Source organism: Hippoglossus stenolepis, chromosome 9 (assembly GCF_022539355.2).
Source record: "Hippoglossus stenolepis isolate QCI-W04-F060 chromosome 9, HSTE1.2, whole genome shotgun sequence".
Classification (NCBI taxonomy): domain Eukaryota; kingdom Metazoa; phylum Chordata; class Actinopteri; order Pleuronectiformes; family Pleuronectidae; genus Hippoglossus; species Hippoglossus stenolepis.
Window position 1 is genome coordinate 5,194,187 of NC_061491.1, and position 18,644 is coordinate 5,212,830.

General features: G+C 42.3%; 1 protein-coding gene across 3 annotated transcripts in view; it reads right to left on the minus strand.

Annotated features, from left to right (window-relative positions):
- Positions 1-266: 266 nt before the first annotated feature.
- Positions 267-18,644, minus strand: part of cux2b (cut-like homeobox 2b) — an 85,599-nt gene continuing 67,221 nt past the window's right edge. For 2 of the 3 annotated variants that reach the window (XM_035165469.2, XM_035165471.2), the window contains exons 6-22: positions 17,997-18,156; positions 17,370-17,455; positions 17,066-17,132; positions 13,747-13,795; positions 12,912-13,007; positions 11,385-11,576; positions 11,212-11,270; positions 11,063-11,111; positions 10,790-10,886; positions 9,928-10,557; positions 8,090-8,191; positions 7,062-7,900; positions 5,431-5,596; positions 4,994-5,299; positions 4,710-4,898; positions 4,317-4,614; positions 267-4,158 (exon numbers count right to left, since the gene is read on the minus strand). In XM_035165469.2, the coding sequence (XP_035021360.1) occupies positions 3,375-4,158; positions 4,317-4,614; positions 4,710-4,898; positions 4,994-5,299; positions 5,431-5,596; positions 7,062-7,900; positions 8,090-8,191; positions 9,928-10,557; positions 10,790-10,886; positions 11,063-11,111; positions 11,212-11,270; positions 11,385-11,576; positions 12,912-13,007; positions 13,747-13,795; positions 17,066-17,132; positions 17,370-17,455; positions 17,997-18,156 (4,169 nt within the window). In that variant the 3' untranslated portion in view covers positions 267-3,374. The remainder of the gene's footprint in view (positions 4,159-4,316; positions 4,615-4,709; positions 4,899-4,993; positions 5,300-5,430; positions 5,597-7,061; positions 7,901-8,089; positions 8,192-9,927; positions 10,558-10,789; positions 10,887-11,062; positions 11,112-11,211; positions 11,271-11,384; positions 11,577-12,911; positions 13,008-13,746; positions 13,796-17,065; positions 17,133-17,369; positions 17,456-17,996; positions 18,157-18,644) is intronic. The other variant, XM_035165470.2, reaches the window with a different exon arrangement.

Sequence of the window (18,644 nt, forward strand, 5' to 3'; positions counted from 1 at the left end):
TCCGACTGCAGGATCAGCTCATGTTACTCAGTCATATAATAATATAAAGGATGTGGATGATCGTATTGATCCTGCTAATGAAGGCGAGTGTGTGCATGACGTACTGTCCCTCACAGTTCAGGAGATAACACGCTGCTTTAGATTCTCACCACACAGTGCATCTGTTTATGAGTGTGTTTGCATTAGTTGGTCAATATTAATCTTTACTTTACCTCTAAGGGTAATCCCTCACCATAATCAAGAAATAAAAACACCACACAGCAGGATCTTAAACAATTATGTATTGAATGATGGCTTACATATGCAATTTCCAAGACGCTTGGCATACTTTAGTCCACTCTTTAACATTTAGTAGCCTGACATGTGAGGCATTAGACAGTTATTTAAGCCTGCAGGACACTTCTCTTTATTGGCTCACAGCTGACTTTCAAAAGGAAAAGTTGTCTTTGTGACAAGCACTCAGAGTCAGATTGTAAATCCTTTCCTTTACAGCTCTGAATGCAATCATTCAAAATTTTCCCCGACAAATTTCTTCATTATTTAGTGACAAATGTCAATTATAAAATCAAACCTATCTAATGTGTAGGGCTGCTGTTATCAAAAAGCTTTGCTTTTTTCTGAATCAGGTGAGAAAAGCCCTACACCCCTCTTAGATCACACGCTACCACAAGGCCTTTCTCCTGTGAGGATAGTGCATGAGGCATATGATATGGCACAAAACAATCTTGACTTGAATTTAACTGCTAGTAATGTTTACTGAGTCGTTTTGGGGTTCTGATTCATGATGGCTTTTTGAGAGCCAAACATATCAGTTGCATCATGCATGGACTTCACTAATGTAAAAACAAAAAAAGAGACTAAGTGCTGATTCAATGTCCCTGTGCAAGAACAACAACACAAAACACAGTCTATCCCTTTGTCAAGTGACCAGAATGGATTTGCATGCAAAACAATGAGATGGGCTTTACATGTTGAGATAATGGTCTGAGTAAATACATTTCCTTTTCAATCACATGTCCATGTTACCATGAAAGATGATGAAATTTCAATGAAAGAAATGCCACTTCTAATCATACAGTATATTATGCACAAAAAATGGTGGTACGAAAACCAGAGAAAAATCTTCTGTGGCTCCAAGAGAAAACATGAACAGTTTTTTAGAGAACAAAGTCTACTGATCTCAAAAATGCAACCCATCCACCTCATCCCGGTTGTTCCAACCTGCACTGTACTTTGACAGATCTGTGTAATGAATTACAAAACAGCAACAGCCCTCTGACAAACCACTGCTTCCAGTGAAAAGTTGCAATTCCCCTATACTTAGAGCTTCCACAGGCCCATTTAATATATAATGAAGTCATTCTCTACACCACGTAATGTTTTTTATCATAGTCAGAACCACTGAGGAGAGCAACTGTTTCAGTAAAGCTTTAAAAAGCAAGACTACCCTGAGAGAAGGTCTAAAACGTGGGCAAGCTTGCCAGACCAGAACTGGCTTGAATGGGTTTGGTTTATTAAATCTGTACACTCTATTTCAATATAATCAGCACATTTTGTTCCAAGAATGTAAGATATTATTTTTTTAGTAAATGTGTAATATATATCTCTACATAATACAATCCAAGTCCTCTGAACTATGTAGACATGTGCAAGTGTTTACTACCAACTTCAACGATACAGTAAAGGCAAAGACTTGTGGACACTAAGTTAGGATAATGTTGATATTTGAATTTTTCTTGAGTCCTCACAATTATCAAAACTCTAAGTGCTGTAAGTAGTTCATACACGAGGTATTGAATATCTAGTTAACTGTTCTGAGTATAAAATAGAGGCAAAATACATAAAGAACATTTTGCAAGCATGACAAAGAAACTTCTACAGACACAATACACAAGTGGTTAAAGATAATATGAGGGGATACCTGTAACCTTTTGTGTCCTTGAATATAGTCTACTTACAGATTGAGTGTTTTCATATTGATGGGAGGTCATACTGTGTGCATCATGCTCTCAAATACGGTCAGCCCCAAAGGAGGTTCATTTCCAGCTCTGAAGAGTCCTGAAGCTTTTCTTATCAAACTGCCCAGCTTAACAGCATCTCAGTACAAAGAGGTTGAGTTGTTTCATCAAGTATACATTATTCTAGATACAGTAAAAGATGCATTTTGAGAAAGTGCACTCCATCTGGTGAGGAGGGGCTTCATTAGCTCCCCGTCTCTTCACACAGCAGCATATTCTTTGTAAAAGACTGATTTTGCCTGTTAGAACTTCATCTCCACTCGTCTGAGGCATGATACAAGTATGTTCCCTCCGTTGATTCAAATAAGCGTGGTCATGTTCATGTATAAGAATGAAACGCATGGTCACAGCATGATGTGCATCAACATAATCTGAGGTAAACCAGGTGTCCTGTGTCTTGGCCCGTTACAGTCTGAGAACCAGTGCCTTTAGAGGGTCAGAGAGGTAAGTCTGAAAGAAATCGTGTAAACTGTGCCAGCAGGAGCACGAGGGCCCTAAACTGTAAACCTCAAGGATTATCAAAAAAAAAAGAAAGAAAACACTAAAAGTACTCTACTTATTAGATTTAACGTTGACTTTTTTCTTGTTTTTTGCAGGGTTTTCAACTTTTTTTTCTCTTGTTTTCGCTCAAGTATAATCACAGGTGACTAACTACAGAGGATAACAGGGTCAGGTGAGTACCATGCTACATCAGGTTTAGAGAAGGCTATTGCAGACAATTCTACAACATGTACAACCACATTTTATACGTGTGAGTTACAAATATTTCAAAACATATCACCGAGAAACTAAGTACATACAAGATGTTGAATATTTAGAGTCTTAAAGGACTATCCCTCAGTCAGTAATAGGATTTCATGTTACTTGACTTAAACTGTCCAGTCTTACAGACAAAATCTGAAAAATTGCTATTCAAAAAGTAGCAAATTTGGTCAATGTCTCTTTTCAAATAGTTATAGTGCTTTTAATGGCTTAAGACAGGGGTCTTTTTTTAATCTCACCCAGTGGCAATCTACAGGACTTCAGTGTACATTTTATGACACCATAGCTGCAAAAGTCTTCTTGTCAAGTCCAAAAGGTAAAACAACAGCTTATGCTGTCACATCTATTTCAAAGTAGTATGCATTATCAAAAACAAAAACAAATACACATATATAAATCTTTTTTTTTTTTTTGTTCTTGCAGGGAAGTTAGCCATATGTGTAGCTCTGCATTCCTGTTTCCTTTGAGTTTTCAGTCTGAGAGGACAGGCCTTCAGGAGCCAGGCTCCGTTAAAAGTCTTCAGGAAGATTCTATCTGAGACGCCCCTGTGTGCCGCGAGGGTCATCAGGACTAGGTACAAGTAAAAGGGGGGCCTTAAAACTCCCATTCCAGTGTTTCTTCTCGATTGGCTGCTCTCTCTAGCCTGTGGATGATGTTATTAAGGTTGGCCATTTTCTCATTGCGTCTCTGAGTGCTTCTGTTGAGTTTGGGGAATTGGAATGGAGGGATCTGGTTCGGTTCCAGGCTGTGATTGGTGCTAGTTGAGGGCGGGTTGGGCAGCGAGGGCGATATTGGAGCAGAGGAGGAAGGGACGGGGGAGACTGACATCATGAGGCCGGGTGAGGATGCAGCAGAGGGGGAGTTCAGGGAGACTTCCAGGCTGCTGCGGCAGGGTTCCGACGAAGCCTTAAAGCTGACTGGGTCAACAGGTGACTTTCCAGGGTCTTCCCCATCATGCCGGGACTGACTGGCTCTCTGGGGTCCATCTATGGAGACTGCGACAGGGTAGAGCCCTTGAGCTTGGCTGCTCATCCCCTCTTCGTGCCTCAGGCTCTGGTGGCCAGCGATGGAGTCCTCATGCTCGTTTTTCAGCGGCGGGAATTGTACTGCTGTAGAAAAACACTGAACTCTCGACTGTTTCATGGAGCCCTCCTCCCCATCGTCTTCCCTGTCCAGTGCCTCCTGTTTGACATGAGGAAGTGCTGTGCTGGCGCTCAGAGGAATGCTGGAGTGGATGTGTCCTGAGGGCTTCAGCAGCCTCCTCTCCTCTCCATCAGAGTGGGGGCTCCGCGTCATTGAGGGGGAGTAGCTGTGCTGCTCGGCATCTGTGTCATTGTCTGGCAGACCCTCCATCAGCACCTCCCGTCGCATCCTGGACCTGCACACAAACACTGCTTGTTAGACAGGCAAACCATCACATGTCAGGATATTTACATTTATTTTTCTACTTTACATGTCAGGAATTCAGTTAAAACTAAATGTATAGTCGTCATGAAAACAGCCGAGGTAGCCATTAGCAACGTTTATTGGACTAGCCTGTAGTTGTGGAACCAGTTGATGACAGTGTTGGTTTTGAGGTTGAGCTGGGCGGCCAGTATCTCGATGGTGTTCTGAGAGGGGTAGGGCTCCAGCAGGTAGGCCTTTCTCAAGGCTTCCTTCTCCTCAGCTCCCAGCACCACCCGGACCTTCTTCACCTGGCTGTAGGGGCACAGGTCCAGCGAGACCAAGGCCGGACTCACACACTCGGAGCGAGTACTGGGTGAGTCGCTGTCCGAGCCGGTGCTCAGCAGCCCATACCGCCTTTTCAGATAGGCTGGAGGGAAGACAGTGATTTCTGGCATAAAGAACAAAACACCAAGAATTTCTCAAACCTGAACTGAAATATGTAATAATTATGTCTTTATTATTAGTTTTGTTTACTATACACACCTTTCTTCTCCATCTTCTTCATGGCCCTCAGCTTGTCTACATTGTGAGGATCATTGAGCCACAGCTGCATGCGGACAAATGGCTCCCTGCCTTTCAGACTGAGTTTGTGCCACGGTTTGGGTCTGGAGAGCAGATCTGACACCGAGCCTTGCGTCAGACCCAGAATGGTTTCCCCGAAAAGACGCTGACCTGTGAGGAAAGAAAAATACACAGTGAATGTAGGACTTGTGTTTGCATTCATAAAGGAGCCTCAGCTTATTCCCGCAGTGTAAACTCATACACACCTAGGTTGTTGTCTGTTAGAACCTCCTTGACCTTCTTTGTGATGGCATAGGTGTCCAGCTCGGAAGACATGGCCACCAGCTCCTGGATGCCAAGGGGGTTTGAGGGCTGATGCAAGGCCATGAGGCTGGGGGTGGATTTCCCTCCCTCTGGGTGGGGGGGCAGCCCGAGGCCTAAGCTCTCAGGCTGCTGGTTCTCTTTGCTGCTCTCCAGGGAGAGGCTGACAGGCTCCACCAGGGGACTTGGGTGGCTCTCCACTGGGCTTGGGGGCGGGGAGGGTGAGGACTGTGCCGTTACTGGGCTTTTATCTGAAGGTAGGTGACATCACAGAAAAATCAACAACCCCTATAGCCTAGATACAGTCATTGCAGTATATTACAAAACTGAAACAATTTAATCCTGTGGAGATGAGTGTATATGTTACAAACTGCAGCCTTACCCTGAGCGTGGCCTTGGTTTGGGGGCTGGCTGAGGCTCTGGCCCAGCTGGTCCAGTAACCACAGCTGCATGCGGATGAAGGGCTCCCTGCCTTTTTGGGTCAGCTTGCTCCATGGTTTGGGCCGAGACAGCATGTCACTGACGCTGCCCTGAGAGAGCCCCAGCACCTGCGCCATACAACCACAGGTTTACAGTTATAATACTTTGATATAATAATTAATGTATAGATGACAAGTTACTGATTGATTCTCCGATTTATTTTCCTGAAAGAAGAAAATCTTTTCACTCTTAATTAATGGCTCCATTGATACACTTACAGATGACAACCACTAGAGGGAAGCAATACACCATATATATGTATGCAAACTTGTCAAAAACAGCATCTAAGTCAAAGTGGTAGCTTATTTAATGGAGGAGGAAAAAAAGAGTAAATCCACAGATAATCTTTAGCTGCAACATTCTGTACTGATGATTGATTGTGATGTAATTTTCTGAAAAAATATGTGAGGTCATCCATCAACAAGGGACACATTTTCTATTCCTTTTCATTTTTGAACAAGGCAGTTGAATACTTAAAATCAACCTTACCACAAGAATCAGGTTTTACAAAACCACCAAACAACAGCCGGTGATATCTACATGGAGAACACTGTGCTAAAACCTGTTGTCACCCTTTCTCCATGTGAGCAGAGACAACTCATCAAGGAAGTCATGAAAGATTACAACACATCCAAAGAGTTGCAGACGTCTCAGCTGATGGCTCACCACAATAGAAATGTGCAAGAAACGGGAAAAAAAGGCTTTTCAAGGAGGGTAGCATAGCTGCTCATTCATACTTACAGAAAAACACCTGAACATTTTGAGAATGATGTTCTGTTTAGAGAAAAGTAAAACATGGGACTTCTCGGCGACACAGCTTCTAGTATAGCTATAAGCTATATAAATCTATAAGTGTTTTCAGCATCTTGCCCATGACACTTCGGCATGCAGATGGGGAAGACTGGGGATTGAACTGCCGACCTTCTGGTTGGAGGGTGACCGCTCTACCCCTCAGCCACAGCCCATTATTACGCAACTAAGTGTGGGAAACATGACCTGTGCTTAGTGCCAACCAACTCTAAAAGAGATGGGTCCAGTCATTTTCACATGAGATGTGAACATTATTATCAAATTATAAGAAGCTCTGGGCTGCTGCTATTGCTGCTGAAGTGGAGGGGGGGCTGTTATTAGGTTCAAAAGAGCCAATACATTTTTCATATGGAGGATTTTGTTTACTGCATTTATTGATATAAATCTGTAAATCTGCAAAAAATCTTACTTAGATTACCTTATAGTATTTCATGTTGTCTGAAGATCTGAAACCACATATAGGATAATGCTTGAAAAGAAAGGTGGAAAATGTTTTGCATCTGTGGCTTCTTATAAGAGACAAGAGAACTGAATAATATATTCAAACACCCATTAAAATATTTCCGTATTCAGTTTATTCCTAACTGCATATCACAATTATTAACATAAAATACATCAGTGTTCTCTTCCCTCTTATTTCTCACTGTGGGGAAATACTCTTATCATTTGCAGGTTGTGTGTTTTACAGTATGCAAGTGTTAATATGAAGGAGCGACATCTGACCTTTTCACCAAAGATCCTCTGACAGATGCCGTTCTTCGCCAGCTTCTCCTTCACCTGCCTGGTCAGCTCAACGGTGTCCACCTCTCGATACATGTACATCTCATACTGCTCCGGAGTCAGCGGCGGCACGGTTGGCTTGAGGGCGCGAGGGATGTACGCTGGGTAGTAGGATAGGCGCCCAGGGCCAGGTCCTGGGGATTCGCCGCTTACCGATGTATCCGACTCCACCTTCACCTCCACCGGCCGACCGAGCCCCAGCTCGTCCTCAGCAGCAGAGGCCTCCTCGCTGTTGGGGAGAAACTCGCCGTTTTCCAGACGTGGCCATGGCCGAGGCAACGCAGAGGGCCCAGAGGAGGAGGAAGACAAGGAAGGAGAGACGGAATTGAAGGGCAGAGAGCTACCTCCTCCGACTAGCCCCATCGACCCCCGCTCTTGTGACCAGTGCTGATCGAAGTAGGTGCCTACTTCACCGATCTCTGACTTGACTTTGCGGATGATGTTCTGGACGAAGGCGGCGGGGGAGAGCACACTGAGGGGGGTTTGCGGGCTGCTGATGGGGTTGGCCATGCACACGGTAACACAGCCCCCTTCCTCCTGTTTGATGGAGATGGGTAACGGCAGGCCCCTGGAGCGCTCTGGGGGCCCTAGACGTTCCACCTGTGCTCCTGAACTGGCAGTCGAGGCCCTCCCACAGGCCTCCATCTCCATCAGCACATGCTGCTGGGCCTCCATCTCCCTCCTGGCCTGTTCTAAGATGTTCTTTATGGTTTCATCAGAGCCGCTGCCAGCTCCATTACTGCTTCTGCCTGATGAGCTGTTCAGAGATGACTTGCCATCACCTGAACAAGAGAGAGCCACATGTTGACATTGGCGCGCACTAAAATATCTTTCCACTTTATATGCATTATAAAGTGAACAGAGTAATAGATCAAATGTTTAATGAAAATAGTCAACATCATTCTCAATTTAAAAAAAATCAATCAATAAGGCTTTAAGCTTTGACTTATGACTCGCAGCTCCATCCTCACCTCCCCTCTGGGACTGGATCTCCTTCTTGGCCTGCTCCAGGATATTCCTAATGGCGTCGTCTGACCCAGTTTCAGGAGTTCGGATGCGCGGAGTGATGCTCCCTGCCACAGAGGGTAACAGAAAGAAATAGAGATAGAGCGAGAGGAGAGAGGAGGGGGGTGAGTGGGATGGTTGATCAGAGAGCAGTTCCAAGGCTTTGCTTTTGACTGGTAGATCAATGGCTGCCTTTGAGCGCGTGCTGTCTGAGGTTGCAGTATACGGGAAGCTCAACTTTCAAAAGCTGTGAATCTAGGGAGAAAACAAAGTTTAAAAGTAACATGGCAGAGGAAGCCGTGAAGAAGTCAAGGATGAGGTCCAAGTAGATTAGAAGGTTTAAACGTACACAGGTCCAAGAGCATCTTCAAAAGACCTTTTTTAGAACAACCTAGTTCCTTTTTAGGAAGCTTGGGCAAATACAGTGACAGCTGATTATCCATGTTATCTAAACCTTTATTTGACAGACAACACAAGGGTGAGGGCTAAAGTTTATTATAGTGATGACAACTGGTTAATGCCGAACTACTGGCTGGTTAAAATTAGTTTAACTGTCTCATATTGTCAACAAAAACCATGAAAAGACCAAAACTAAGTCCATTAATTCCTATTGAAGGTGGATTTTGTTTAAATGGGTAACAAATGTATTGTTTCATGTTTAACAAAGATTAAATTGTCTTAGTGGGGCATTTGTACGCAACGAAATAAACAACAGTGAATTAACAATTAAACTACACTAGAGATACTTTTTATGTTAATAAAAAAAAGAAAAACAACAAAACTGTTGCCTCACACAATGGCAGCTATATCAAAAACATTATATATTATGGACAGGAAGTCTTTATTGAGCTCTACATAATTCACAGTAGATACATTATCTATGACTGTTAAAGGGAAAGGTGAATTAATGATATAAGGGAAAGTGGTACACTCACTGTCATGCTTATTACACCAACAGATATATAATCATTTTGGATCCATTAAATGCAATGGATCAATATTTTCTCAGTTTTAGCAGAAAAAACTTTTTTTCTGCTAAAACCAGTTCTCTGCTGTTGGTGGATCAGACTGTAATAATAGAGTGAGATAGTTCAGGCTTTGACCACAAAGGCTGATAAACTCATGGTTGGTTTTGATCTTTTCATTAAATATAAAAATAAAATATAATACATCGCCAGCTTTATTCTTTAACAGTCATTGGAGATGAATGCAGTGGATCAATATGGATGACGTTTCTGACAGTTAATTCACACCCACTATCAATTGCAAGTCAGTGGATTAGAAAATATGGTGAGGAAGGTGACCTGTTTAAAATCTGAGCAACTGTCATAACCCACGCTACTTCTTCTATTTGTATTTTAAGATGTATACAAGTGTTGAAAGTGGCCATAACTACATAACAACACATTACTTGTTACAAAATCTCTAAATATTTATTCTGAATGTGAATATGCAGCAACTGTAGGCGAGGGAATAGATTTTGGGGATGGAAGCCCTAACCCTAACCCTACTCTTTCTAGTTTGGCCAATCACGGCCAAGGAGCTTGGCTTTGATTGCTCACAGTTAAACAGTTGGTGTGGAGAGCAAAAGAGGCGTAACACATTGACCACAATGCATTGGAGTTTCAATTTATCTGCATTCATATGCAGATAGCTTTTTCTAAAGATCAAAAGCCAAAATACCTAAAACACCAACAAAAAGTATCACTGTTTGTGTTTTGTGTGGAGAAACGTTGGACTCATGGGATAAAAGAAACTACATTTTCACAATTCTTCCCACCCTGTCACTGTCATCTCCACTCACCTCTCTGTCGGACCTGGATGGTCCTAAGTGCCAGGATGTTCTGGTCATCAGAGAGGAACTGCTTCATCTTAATGAAAGGTTCTTTGCCTTTCACAGTTAGCTTCCTCCAGGGTTTGGGTCTTGCAAGGATCTCACTGACCGAGCCCTGGGAGAGGCCCAGCACATAGTGGCCAAAAACACGCTGGCCAATGTTATGCTTGAGCAGCTGCTCCTTCACCTGGAAGGCAATCTCGGCTGTGTCCAGTTGGTCCTCATCTCCTGCCGTCGAGCTGCCGCTTTCTGAATGGTCGCTGGGCAGGCCGGCGTCAACACTACCTGCCGCTCCAGACCCTTGAGTCGCTGACATGAGAGCGACTTTCGCTGCGTAGAGGGCCGTGGGAAAAGCCATGAGGCCCTCCCTTTTAAAGTGCGGGGAAAGGAGCTGCTTGTGGAGGATGTGGTCTCCTGACTGTCTGTCCCTGGAGCACGGCGACACAGAGAAGGGACGGGGGAGATCGTGGCTGGAAGAGGAGCTGTCCAGGGTGGGGGTGCCGGGGCTGGGGGAGCCACGGCCGTCCACCTGAGAGGAGGACGAGTGGGAGCCGGGTGGTCTACCCATCTCCCTTCCTGCATCGTCGGACTGGTCATCATCTGGTGACAGAAAATACACTCAGTCATTCTCTAGCCTGCTCAGTTAATGCAAAGAGGTATAAGTCTGAAAAACATTGACTCCAGAAATCTATTGAGCCTGACCAATGAGCGTCAAGCACTCACTGAACTATGGAGAGTTCTAACTCTCTACCTCTTGAAACCCCAAGAGGTATAAACTACTTAAACAAGTAGTTATAGACAGAATATTCAACACGAGCGACATCCATTTTACCATTGCTGTGCAAAATTCGAGCCTTGTCCACCAGATACTTGTGAGATGGAAGAAAGGCCTCTTTATCCAGCAAAAGAGCCTCAGCTTTGGCGGACTCCTATACACACAAACAAATAGACACACACACCCACACACCCACACACACACACACACACACAAAAGCTGTTAATGTTCAATGAATGAATTACAGAAGCTTTAGATATCCAGATAATGGATGACGAGTGAAGTATTCTGTTGTCTGTTTAAAACTGCTGGGTGCAGGAGGATGTGTACCTGAGATGAGCCGCCGTTTGCCGAAGCCATCTTCATTACCTTAAGGATACTATGGACAGACACAACATGCCATTAGAGTTCAGGTTTTTTAGATTTCAATTGACATTATTACGAATGAGTAACACAGTTTGTCTACACCAAATGATCACCTGAGTTCTGTTTTAATCTCTTCATAGTCAATCTGGGATTGCAGTTTAGCTTCTAATCTCTGAAACGGAAAAAAGAAGAAATAATTTATTTATTTATATTAATAAGCTTTATCAGAACCACTGAGGAAGCATCGGTCATGTTCTGTTACTTCTCATGTGTCCAAAACGCTCACCTCAATAGCTTCCCTCTTATAGGCCAGCTGGCGTTCCAGCTCCATGATCTGATTGGCTGATGTCTCCTGAACTTCCTGCAGCGTGAACTGCAGCCGCTGAATGTTTTCAAGGAGACAGAGGATTTCGCGGTCTTTAGCCAGCAGAGTGGCCTCCAGCTGCGAGGGCAACACCTCGCCCTTTTCGTTCTTCTCCTGACGGGTCGAGAGAGGAAATGTGACGGGAGGTGTGAGGGGGAGAAGGAAGAAATATGATGAAGGGAGTGAGGAGGAGAGAAAATGAGGACAGGCAGTGAATCACAACCTCTGCAGTGCTCATGTTATTCAGACAGGTGGAAAGTGGGAGGATTCGACTTTAGCAGAGACAATGATGATGAGGTAACAATTAACACTAGTTTTTTTTTTCATGCGATTGAATGTGATAATGAGGTATCAGACACAATATTTCTGAACCAATTTAGAACCATTTGACAGCTCTATGCACAGATTTGTGCAGAACAATTGTCTGTCTGTCTTAATTTACATGTGGTAGTCACAATGTGAAAACGTCATGGAAATATTTGAAGGCCTCGTGTGATCAAGCTGATGAGCATCTTTATGTATTAGCTCATCTTTGCTTTGATAAAAACAGAAACACAAAGACTGGATGAGTCCAGGTGCTGTCAAAATGGAAAATAGAACATCATAGAGTTGAACAATCTTATTATGTTTAATTCTAAGTTTCACTCTAAGAAACATCACAACATCACCTCACAGTGTTGACTTAGCGTGATAAAAAAATCATAAATTCATAATAATAACTTTATTTATATAGCACTTATCTAAACAAGGTTACAAAGTGCCTCACAAAATACATGGTAAATAATACAAATAATAAAATTAAAATAAAGATAATTAGTGGATGCCGATCCTTTACTTAAATAAAGGTAGGATTAAAAAAAAAAATCTACTTACAAGTAAAAACTCTTACTTAACTAAACCTTTAAAGTTTGTTGGTTTGTCTGTTTGTTTTTCAGCAGGATTAATCAAAAACTACTGAACCGATTTTCATTAATTTTATGGAGATATTGGTTCATGGTTCAAAGAGAAACCATTACATTCTGGAGCAGATCCATTACTTAACATGGCGAGGCATTCCTTAGACTTTGGGGAAGTATGCACTGTCCAAACCCTGTTTTAGTTTTATATATACATTATAATGTGACGCAAAAAAAGTAAATAGAATGTTAACGTTGGACCTGGGACCTATTTCACTGTGTTAGATACTGTTGAGTTATTTTTAACAACTGATTATGTTGTGACATTGATTGTATGTGTTGTGACTAAAATATGTTAATCTGCAAAGTAATGATATCTGCAAAACTAATAAAGGAGACTAAAATGTACAGTATTCACCTCTGAAATGTGGGGGAGCTGAAGTACAAAGTAGTAATAATGGAAGATCTGATGGAACTTATACAAAAAAAAAACTTTATTACCACACTTACTTAAAAAGTAAGTGTTTCCCACATTGTGTCACATTATCCTTACCCTGCTAGTGCCCTCTGCTGGATGGCAGTTCCCCTTGGTGGCACTGGCTAACTGCTCCTTTAGCCTCTCCACTTCCCTCTGAGCCCTTTCTGCTCTCTGTGCACAGACATGGAATCACAGTGTTACAGTTCTCATACACCAGCCACATCAATTGGCTAATGAGATGATCAAGGTGAGAGCATTTCCTGTACATAAATCAAAGCGGGCGCCCTTGCTCTGAAATTTTCCAGAGCCGAGCAAAAACAGAGCAGGGGCCCGAGCAGACAAGTGCAGCCACCGGTTTATTCTGCTGAGGGTGCTGCTTAGTCGGCCCACTTTATTCCCCAAACTGTTTACCTGCTCTGTCACACCCGGCCCGCTAATTAATGATTCGTTTTGAGAACATTTATCTAGGAGCTGCTGGCAGAGAGCAGCAGAGTGAGGAAGAGACTGTGTGAGAGAGAGAGAGAGAGAGAGAGAGAGAGAGAGAGAGAGAGAGAGAAGCAGAGGGGAGAAGAAAGGAGCAGAAGAGAAGAGCTATCACCAGGATAGGAAGCAATCAAGGCAATGAGATAACTAAGAACCCTGGCGTTCAGCGCTCCGGCATCAATCGCGCACGGTAGTCTCCTGTTCTCTGCTGAGTGGAGCCGTGCTGCCATAGTGTGCCCACCGACGGGGGATCAAGTTTATACTCGCTAATCACACACACTCAGGGGAGGGGAGGTGTAAGGGGGAGGAAGGAGTGGGGGGGACAGGACGGAGAGTGTCTAATTAAAGCCAGGGCTTGATTACAGGAGTGATTACCTCAACGAAGGAGCATCTCAATCAGAGAGGAGCAGAAGACGCCTGAACTCACCTGGTTTGCTTTCTCAAGATTCGCCATGATGGCATCAACCTCCCCTGCCCTGGAACACAGACATCAAGAGAGAGAGAGAGGATTACTGAGAAGCAAACACACCGGAAAAAAAACCACAAGCCCAATTATTACTACTCATCTTGTTAATTATATAAAAATAAGTTCTTAAATTGTTCTACAAGACACACTAATAATAATCAAAATAATAATTTAGCCAATTTTAACCAAACAATCAGCAGTGAGAGGAAACACAAATAATGTGATAATAATGTAACACCTGTGTTGTACGTGTTTGCTAGATAATGGAACTCTCATTGTAGCCCTACAGCAGCCATCAAAACATGCAAGTACGTTGACATAGCCCCCTGTGATCTGTGCACACACCAAGTTAAATAATGTATCTTTAATCAAATGGATGTATATATTGTACTGTACTGTATAGTAGTTGTTGTTTCAGTGTCTCTGTTACTAATAATTACCAGTGCTTGGTCAGTACAGGGCAGTCAGGGTAATTTGGATATAAGGGACAAATTCTTGAGGAAAATAAAATCAAATGTATTTATAAATCACCCAAAAAAATGAATTTTGCTGTGCAGACTGTTTATCATTATCATTACCAAGTTGTTTGTGAAAAGAACATTGGTAAAGTAATGAGAGGTCAACAGGGGAGCAGGTCTTGAATTCAGAATTGTTACAGCCTTATGTGTCAGACAGGTCCTGGTAGACTGCTCTCAGCCAGAAAATCCATAATCTCACACATCAACATCATACTGTGAGCTGTTTATACCACATTAATATCAGTTATGGGAGGATGAATATTATAAAAGTCTTTCAGTGTAACACGTTAAAAAAACGAACTCCACAAATTAATACACACCTCTGTAGGTCTGAACAAAAACTGAAAATGAACACAAAATTAGAGAAAAGAAAAAATGAGGTCAAGAGTCAACATTCTTGCCATTTAAGCACCCATCCTTAGAAAATATAAAACAGATTTCCTCTCTTTTTTTTAATTGTTTGTACAATATTTTATACATTAACAATATAATTATCAATTTATAATTATTTTGCATTGAATTTTTATTTTCCATTTGAGATAGTATGAGATAAAGTCTAGTATGTAACAAATATGGAAATCAGGCTTTAACACGCACCACATGTGATGTGTGTGTAAAGGCATGTCATTAAAAATCCCAGATACCTGAACCAATTAAATGATCTCTTCAACTTTACTTTTAGCTACACACCTGCTCAAACAGCCGTCCACTCATTGGCCAAGAAGAACATTCACACACACTGATTTGTCTCCTCAGAACTCTTCTGAGGTTGAACTCCCAACTTGCCTCCATACATTTCACAATCAGAGTAGTCTAATTTAAACAGGAACTCAGCGGGATTATTCATGAGGTTTGTTTGAAGTTCAACAGTTTCCTTTTGCACACATGGGACCTGATTTTCAAAAGATAGATAAGGTTGAATTAACGAGGATGTTGTGATTGATTTAAATATGCACATAGGTTTTTTTCAAGTTCCAGGACACAGTAGTCCTTTCCACCAAAAGATTTTTTTTTTCAAAGAATAGATTACTCTTTTCTCCACCATTCACATTAAATTGAGTACATTCAGGCTCTTTCATGTTTACACCTAACCGCTCGCACTGTCTCACATCCGACTCAAAACAGGATGGTGAAGTACTCAAGAACGCAAAGTACAGCCATCCAATATTTCTAAAGTGAAACATGGAATCAGTGAGACTCATCTCATCAGTGTTGAGCGTCAGGCCCTGGTTTCAGAAGGTCTTGCTCGTGCCCTGGTCCTATCAATAAGGCCAGGATATATGGCGCCCCACTGACAGCAAACACTAACAGGTGTCAGCGCCACGTTTAATGAACTTGTGCAGTACGGAAAATGTTTTGTATTGATTACCTGCTCAGCTGCTCAAGCCGAAGCAGACAAATAGTCTTTCTTATCAACACCGAGGAAACAGTCAGTGAGAGTAATAGAGGTGAGCCCGGTGTTCAGAGGCTCAGGGTCGGGGACAGCTGGAGCTCTGGGGTCAGAGGTGCTACTGTCAGTCCAGAGGAATGTGATCAGGATGGCACACACACACACACACACACAGACGCTATGTGACACACCACGAAGCAGGGATGGTCTTTCAAAGCTGCTGCCGTACGCGAGAGGTGGGACCGAACTAAAAAGGTGTCCAACCCAACAAAATGGATGGCAGTGGGTCTAGAAACATCAGTTCAATTGTGCCATGGATTAAGCCTGGGAGGAAAATCCATTAGCGGCGGCTGACTGTGCTCCGGAGCACAACCCAAACAAAGGAGTGTTTGCTTTGAATGTCTATCGACATCCTTCATACAAGCTCAGATTCATTTCAGGCGTGCGGTGGATACATTGCGCTCAAAGACCAGGACAAGGTAGAGTGTTTTCTGAAGCAATCTTTAAATGGAGCAATTCTTCTTGAGGGCTGTCAAGGCCCAGCTGCCGGTGAAGGCAAACACAGACCTCTCTCATCGACCTGCATTAGTGGCTGAGTCACTCTCACTAGCTGCCTTTACAATGGCATTCCTCTGCTCTACACTGGACATGAGTTTATGCGGGAAAAATAAAGATGAGCGGCTTCAGCACCTGAAGAGCTAGAATGTGCACTTCAAGTGCTCAACAACACGAAACTATGGGGTTTACAAGTTTAAAAATATAGAAGGGGTATAAAAAGTACCTTAAAAGGGGTATAATAAAAGCAGTTGTTACATTTACTTCTTTACTGATAGTACATTTTTTCGTATCTGTACTTAACTGAAGAAGATTTATTTTCAGGTACTCACTTTTACTCCACTACACATATCAGCCAATATCTGTACTTTCTGCTCCATAACATTTTCACAATGCATTGTGTCACATGTTCACATAGCTTTTTATATATTTAAAAGTAAGTAAGTCAGAGTGGAGAGGGAACAAAGGGCACCTGCAGCAGCAGATACATCACCGTCAAGACTGATGTGGTAGACCCTTGCATTAGGGAATAGGCTACACTCTGCAAGTACATTTAATAAACTTCTTAAATGTACTTTAATAAGTACTTTTCATACTTGTACTTCCTTACATTTACTCAAGTAGAAAAGTGAATGTGGTACTTATACTTGGGTACATTTGAATCTATTTATTAGTACTTTTACTTTAGTAAAATGTTTGGGTACTTGCACCACCACTTAATAAAAAGTACTCTTGAAGGGGTATGAAACTATAGAAGTTTAACAGGAATGTGTGGTAAAAATAAATGCAAAATGTAAAATCTGAAGTACAGTCTTACTTCTTTGTCATCTCCTCATTGTATTTACACCGCAGGTCCAGCAGCTCTGTCTGTGCCGTGTTCAAAGCTGGTGAGACACAAACAAGGGGAATATTAACTTTAAAAAACAACACACACATGAACTTTGACCTTTAAGTTACATTTCTGAATTCAACCAATTAGTGTTGGCTCTTATATTTATGTAGACAAAGCAGCAGTGTTTTCAGCAGGGGGCACCACACTGCAATTATACACATGCTGGCTCTTTAATAGGTTGAAATTAAATGAAACAGCCACGGTATGTGCCAGTGTTTAAACCACTCACATGAATGCAGAACCTTGATGTTCTCGTCGGCCTCTGACAGTCTGTCAGCCGAACTAACGTCAGCCCTCTCCTCCTCCTCCTCCTCCCTGAGAAAGAAACTCAGTCAGTTCCCCACACTACATCATGGCCACACCTTTAATAATACAACATGCAGATTCATGTCCTAAAAACAGAAATTAGAACATCTGTCAATCCAAACCTCCTCCCACCCAGAAATAACATGTGAGGCAAAGTTCACACAATAAAATAAGCTAAATGTTTATTGTGTGTTGGGGCCTTTCGGGCCACAACTTCTATTAACCACTTGCTCTTGTGAAGTTGTCACTGCAGTCCAAAAATGACAACATGTGAGGGATCCCTCTCCCAAGACGGACAGAAGTGCAATAGGTGCCACGTGTAACTGAGAAGGTCAGTTTTATATTAATATGAAAAAATGTCAATATTGTTGCTTAAATTAGCATAAGTATAAGAACAACTATGTATTGGAAAATGATTTAGGATATTAAGGTTGAATCCTTGATAATCTTACATGTCTAATAGAAATAAGAAACTGTGTAGCACAGGTGTTTAAGGAGGATTAGTCATCTCTTTACAGAACATAAACCTAACGTTCGCTATAGTTCTCACCCTCGGTCCTCAGCTGGGTCCCGGTAGTTCGGCTGTGGGGATCCTGGGGCCCCAGGAACTGGTGTGCTGTTGGGGGTCATCAGGGAGGCTGGAGAGCTGGATTCTGGGGCCTCTCCAGCCACTGCTGCCCCTGCCACTACAGGATCATCCTCTGTGGGCTCTGCGTGGCAGGAAAAGGCTTTTATGAGCTTAATCACTAGAGCAGAGGTGTTCAATTAAAGTTCAGAGATGGAGAAAGGTCCTCCAGCAAAGGTCTGGCACAACATAATGTCTGAAAAGCGCTATGATTCAGTGCAATATATATTGAAATGTATCGTCTGTGTGTCGTCAACACCTGACTGTCAAATCAAAGAAAGTATGATGAGATAATATTTTATGTTTATTGTCAGTTTTCCCATTGAACTGGAGGGATTATACATAAGTGCCTGAATGAAAAATATATGCTCTATTGTGGTGTCAAGTAAAAAATTTAATGCATAACATGAAACTTTTTTGAATTAGTGAATCTTAAAATTAAGTGCTTAAGTTTAAAATAATAAATTAAATAAAAATTGAAACTTTAGTTTTTTTTTTCTTTTCTCTGACTGACTCACTTCTCTAGTTTAGATCTGTCCACCGGCTCTGGCTCCAGAATGCTTTTAAAATTTG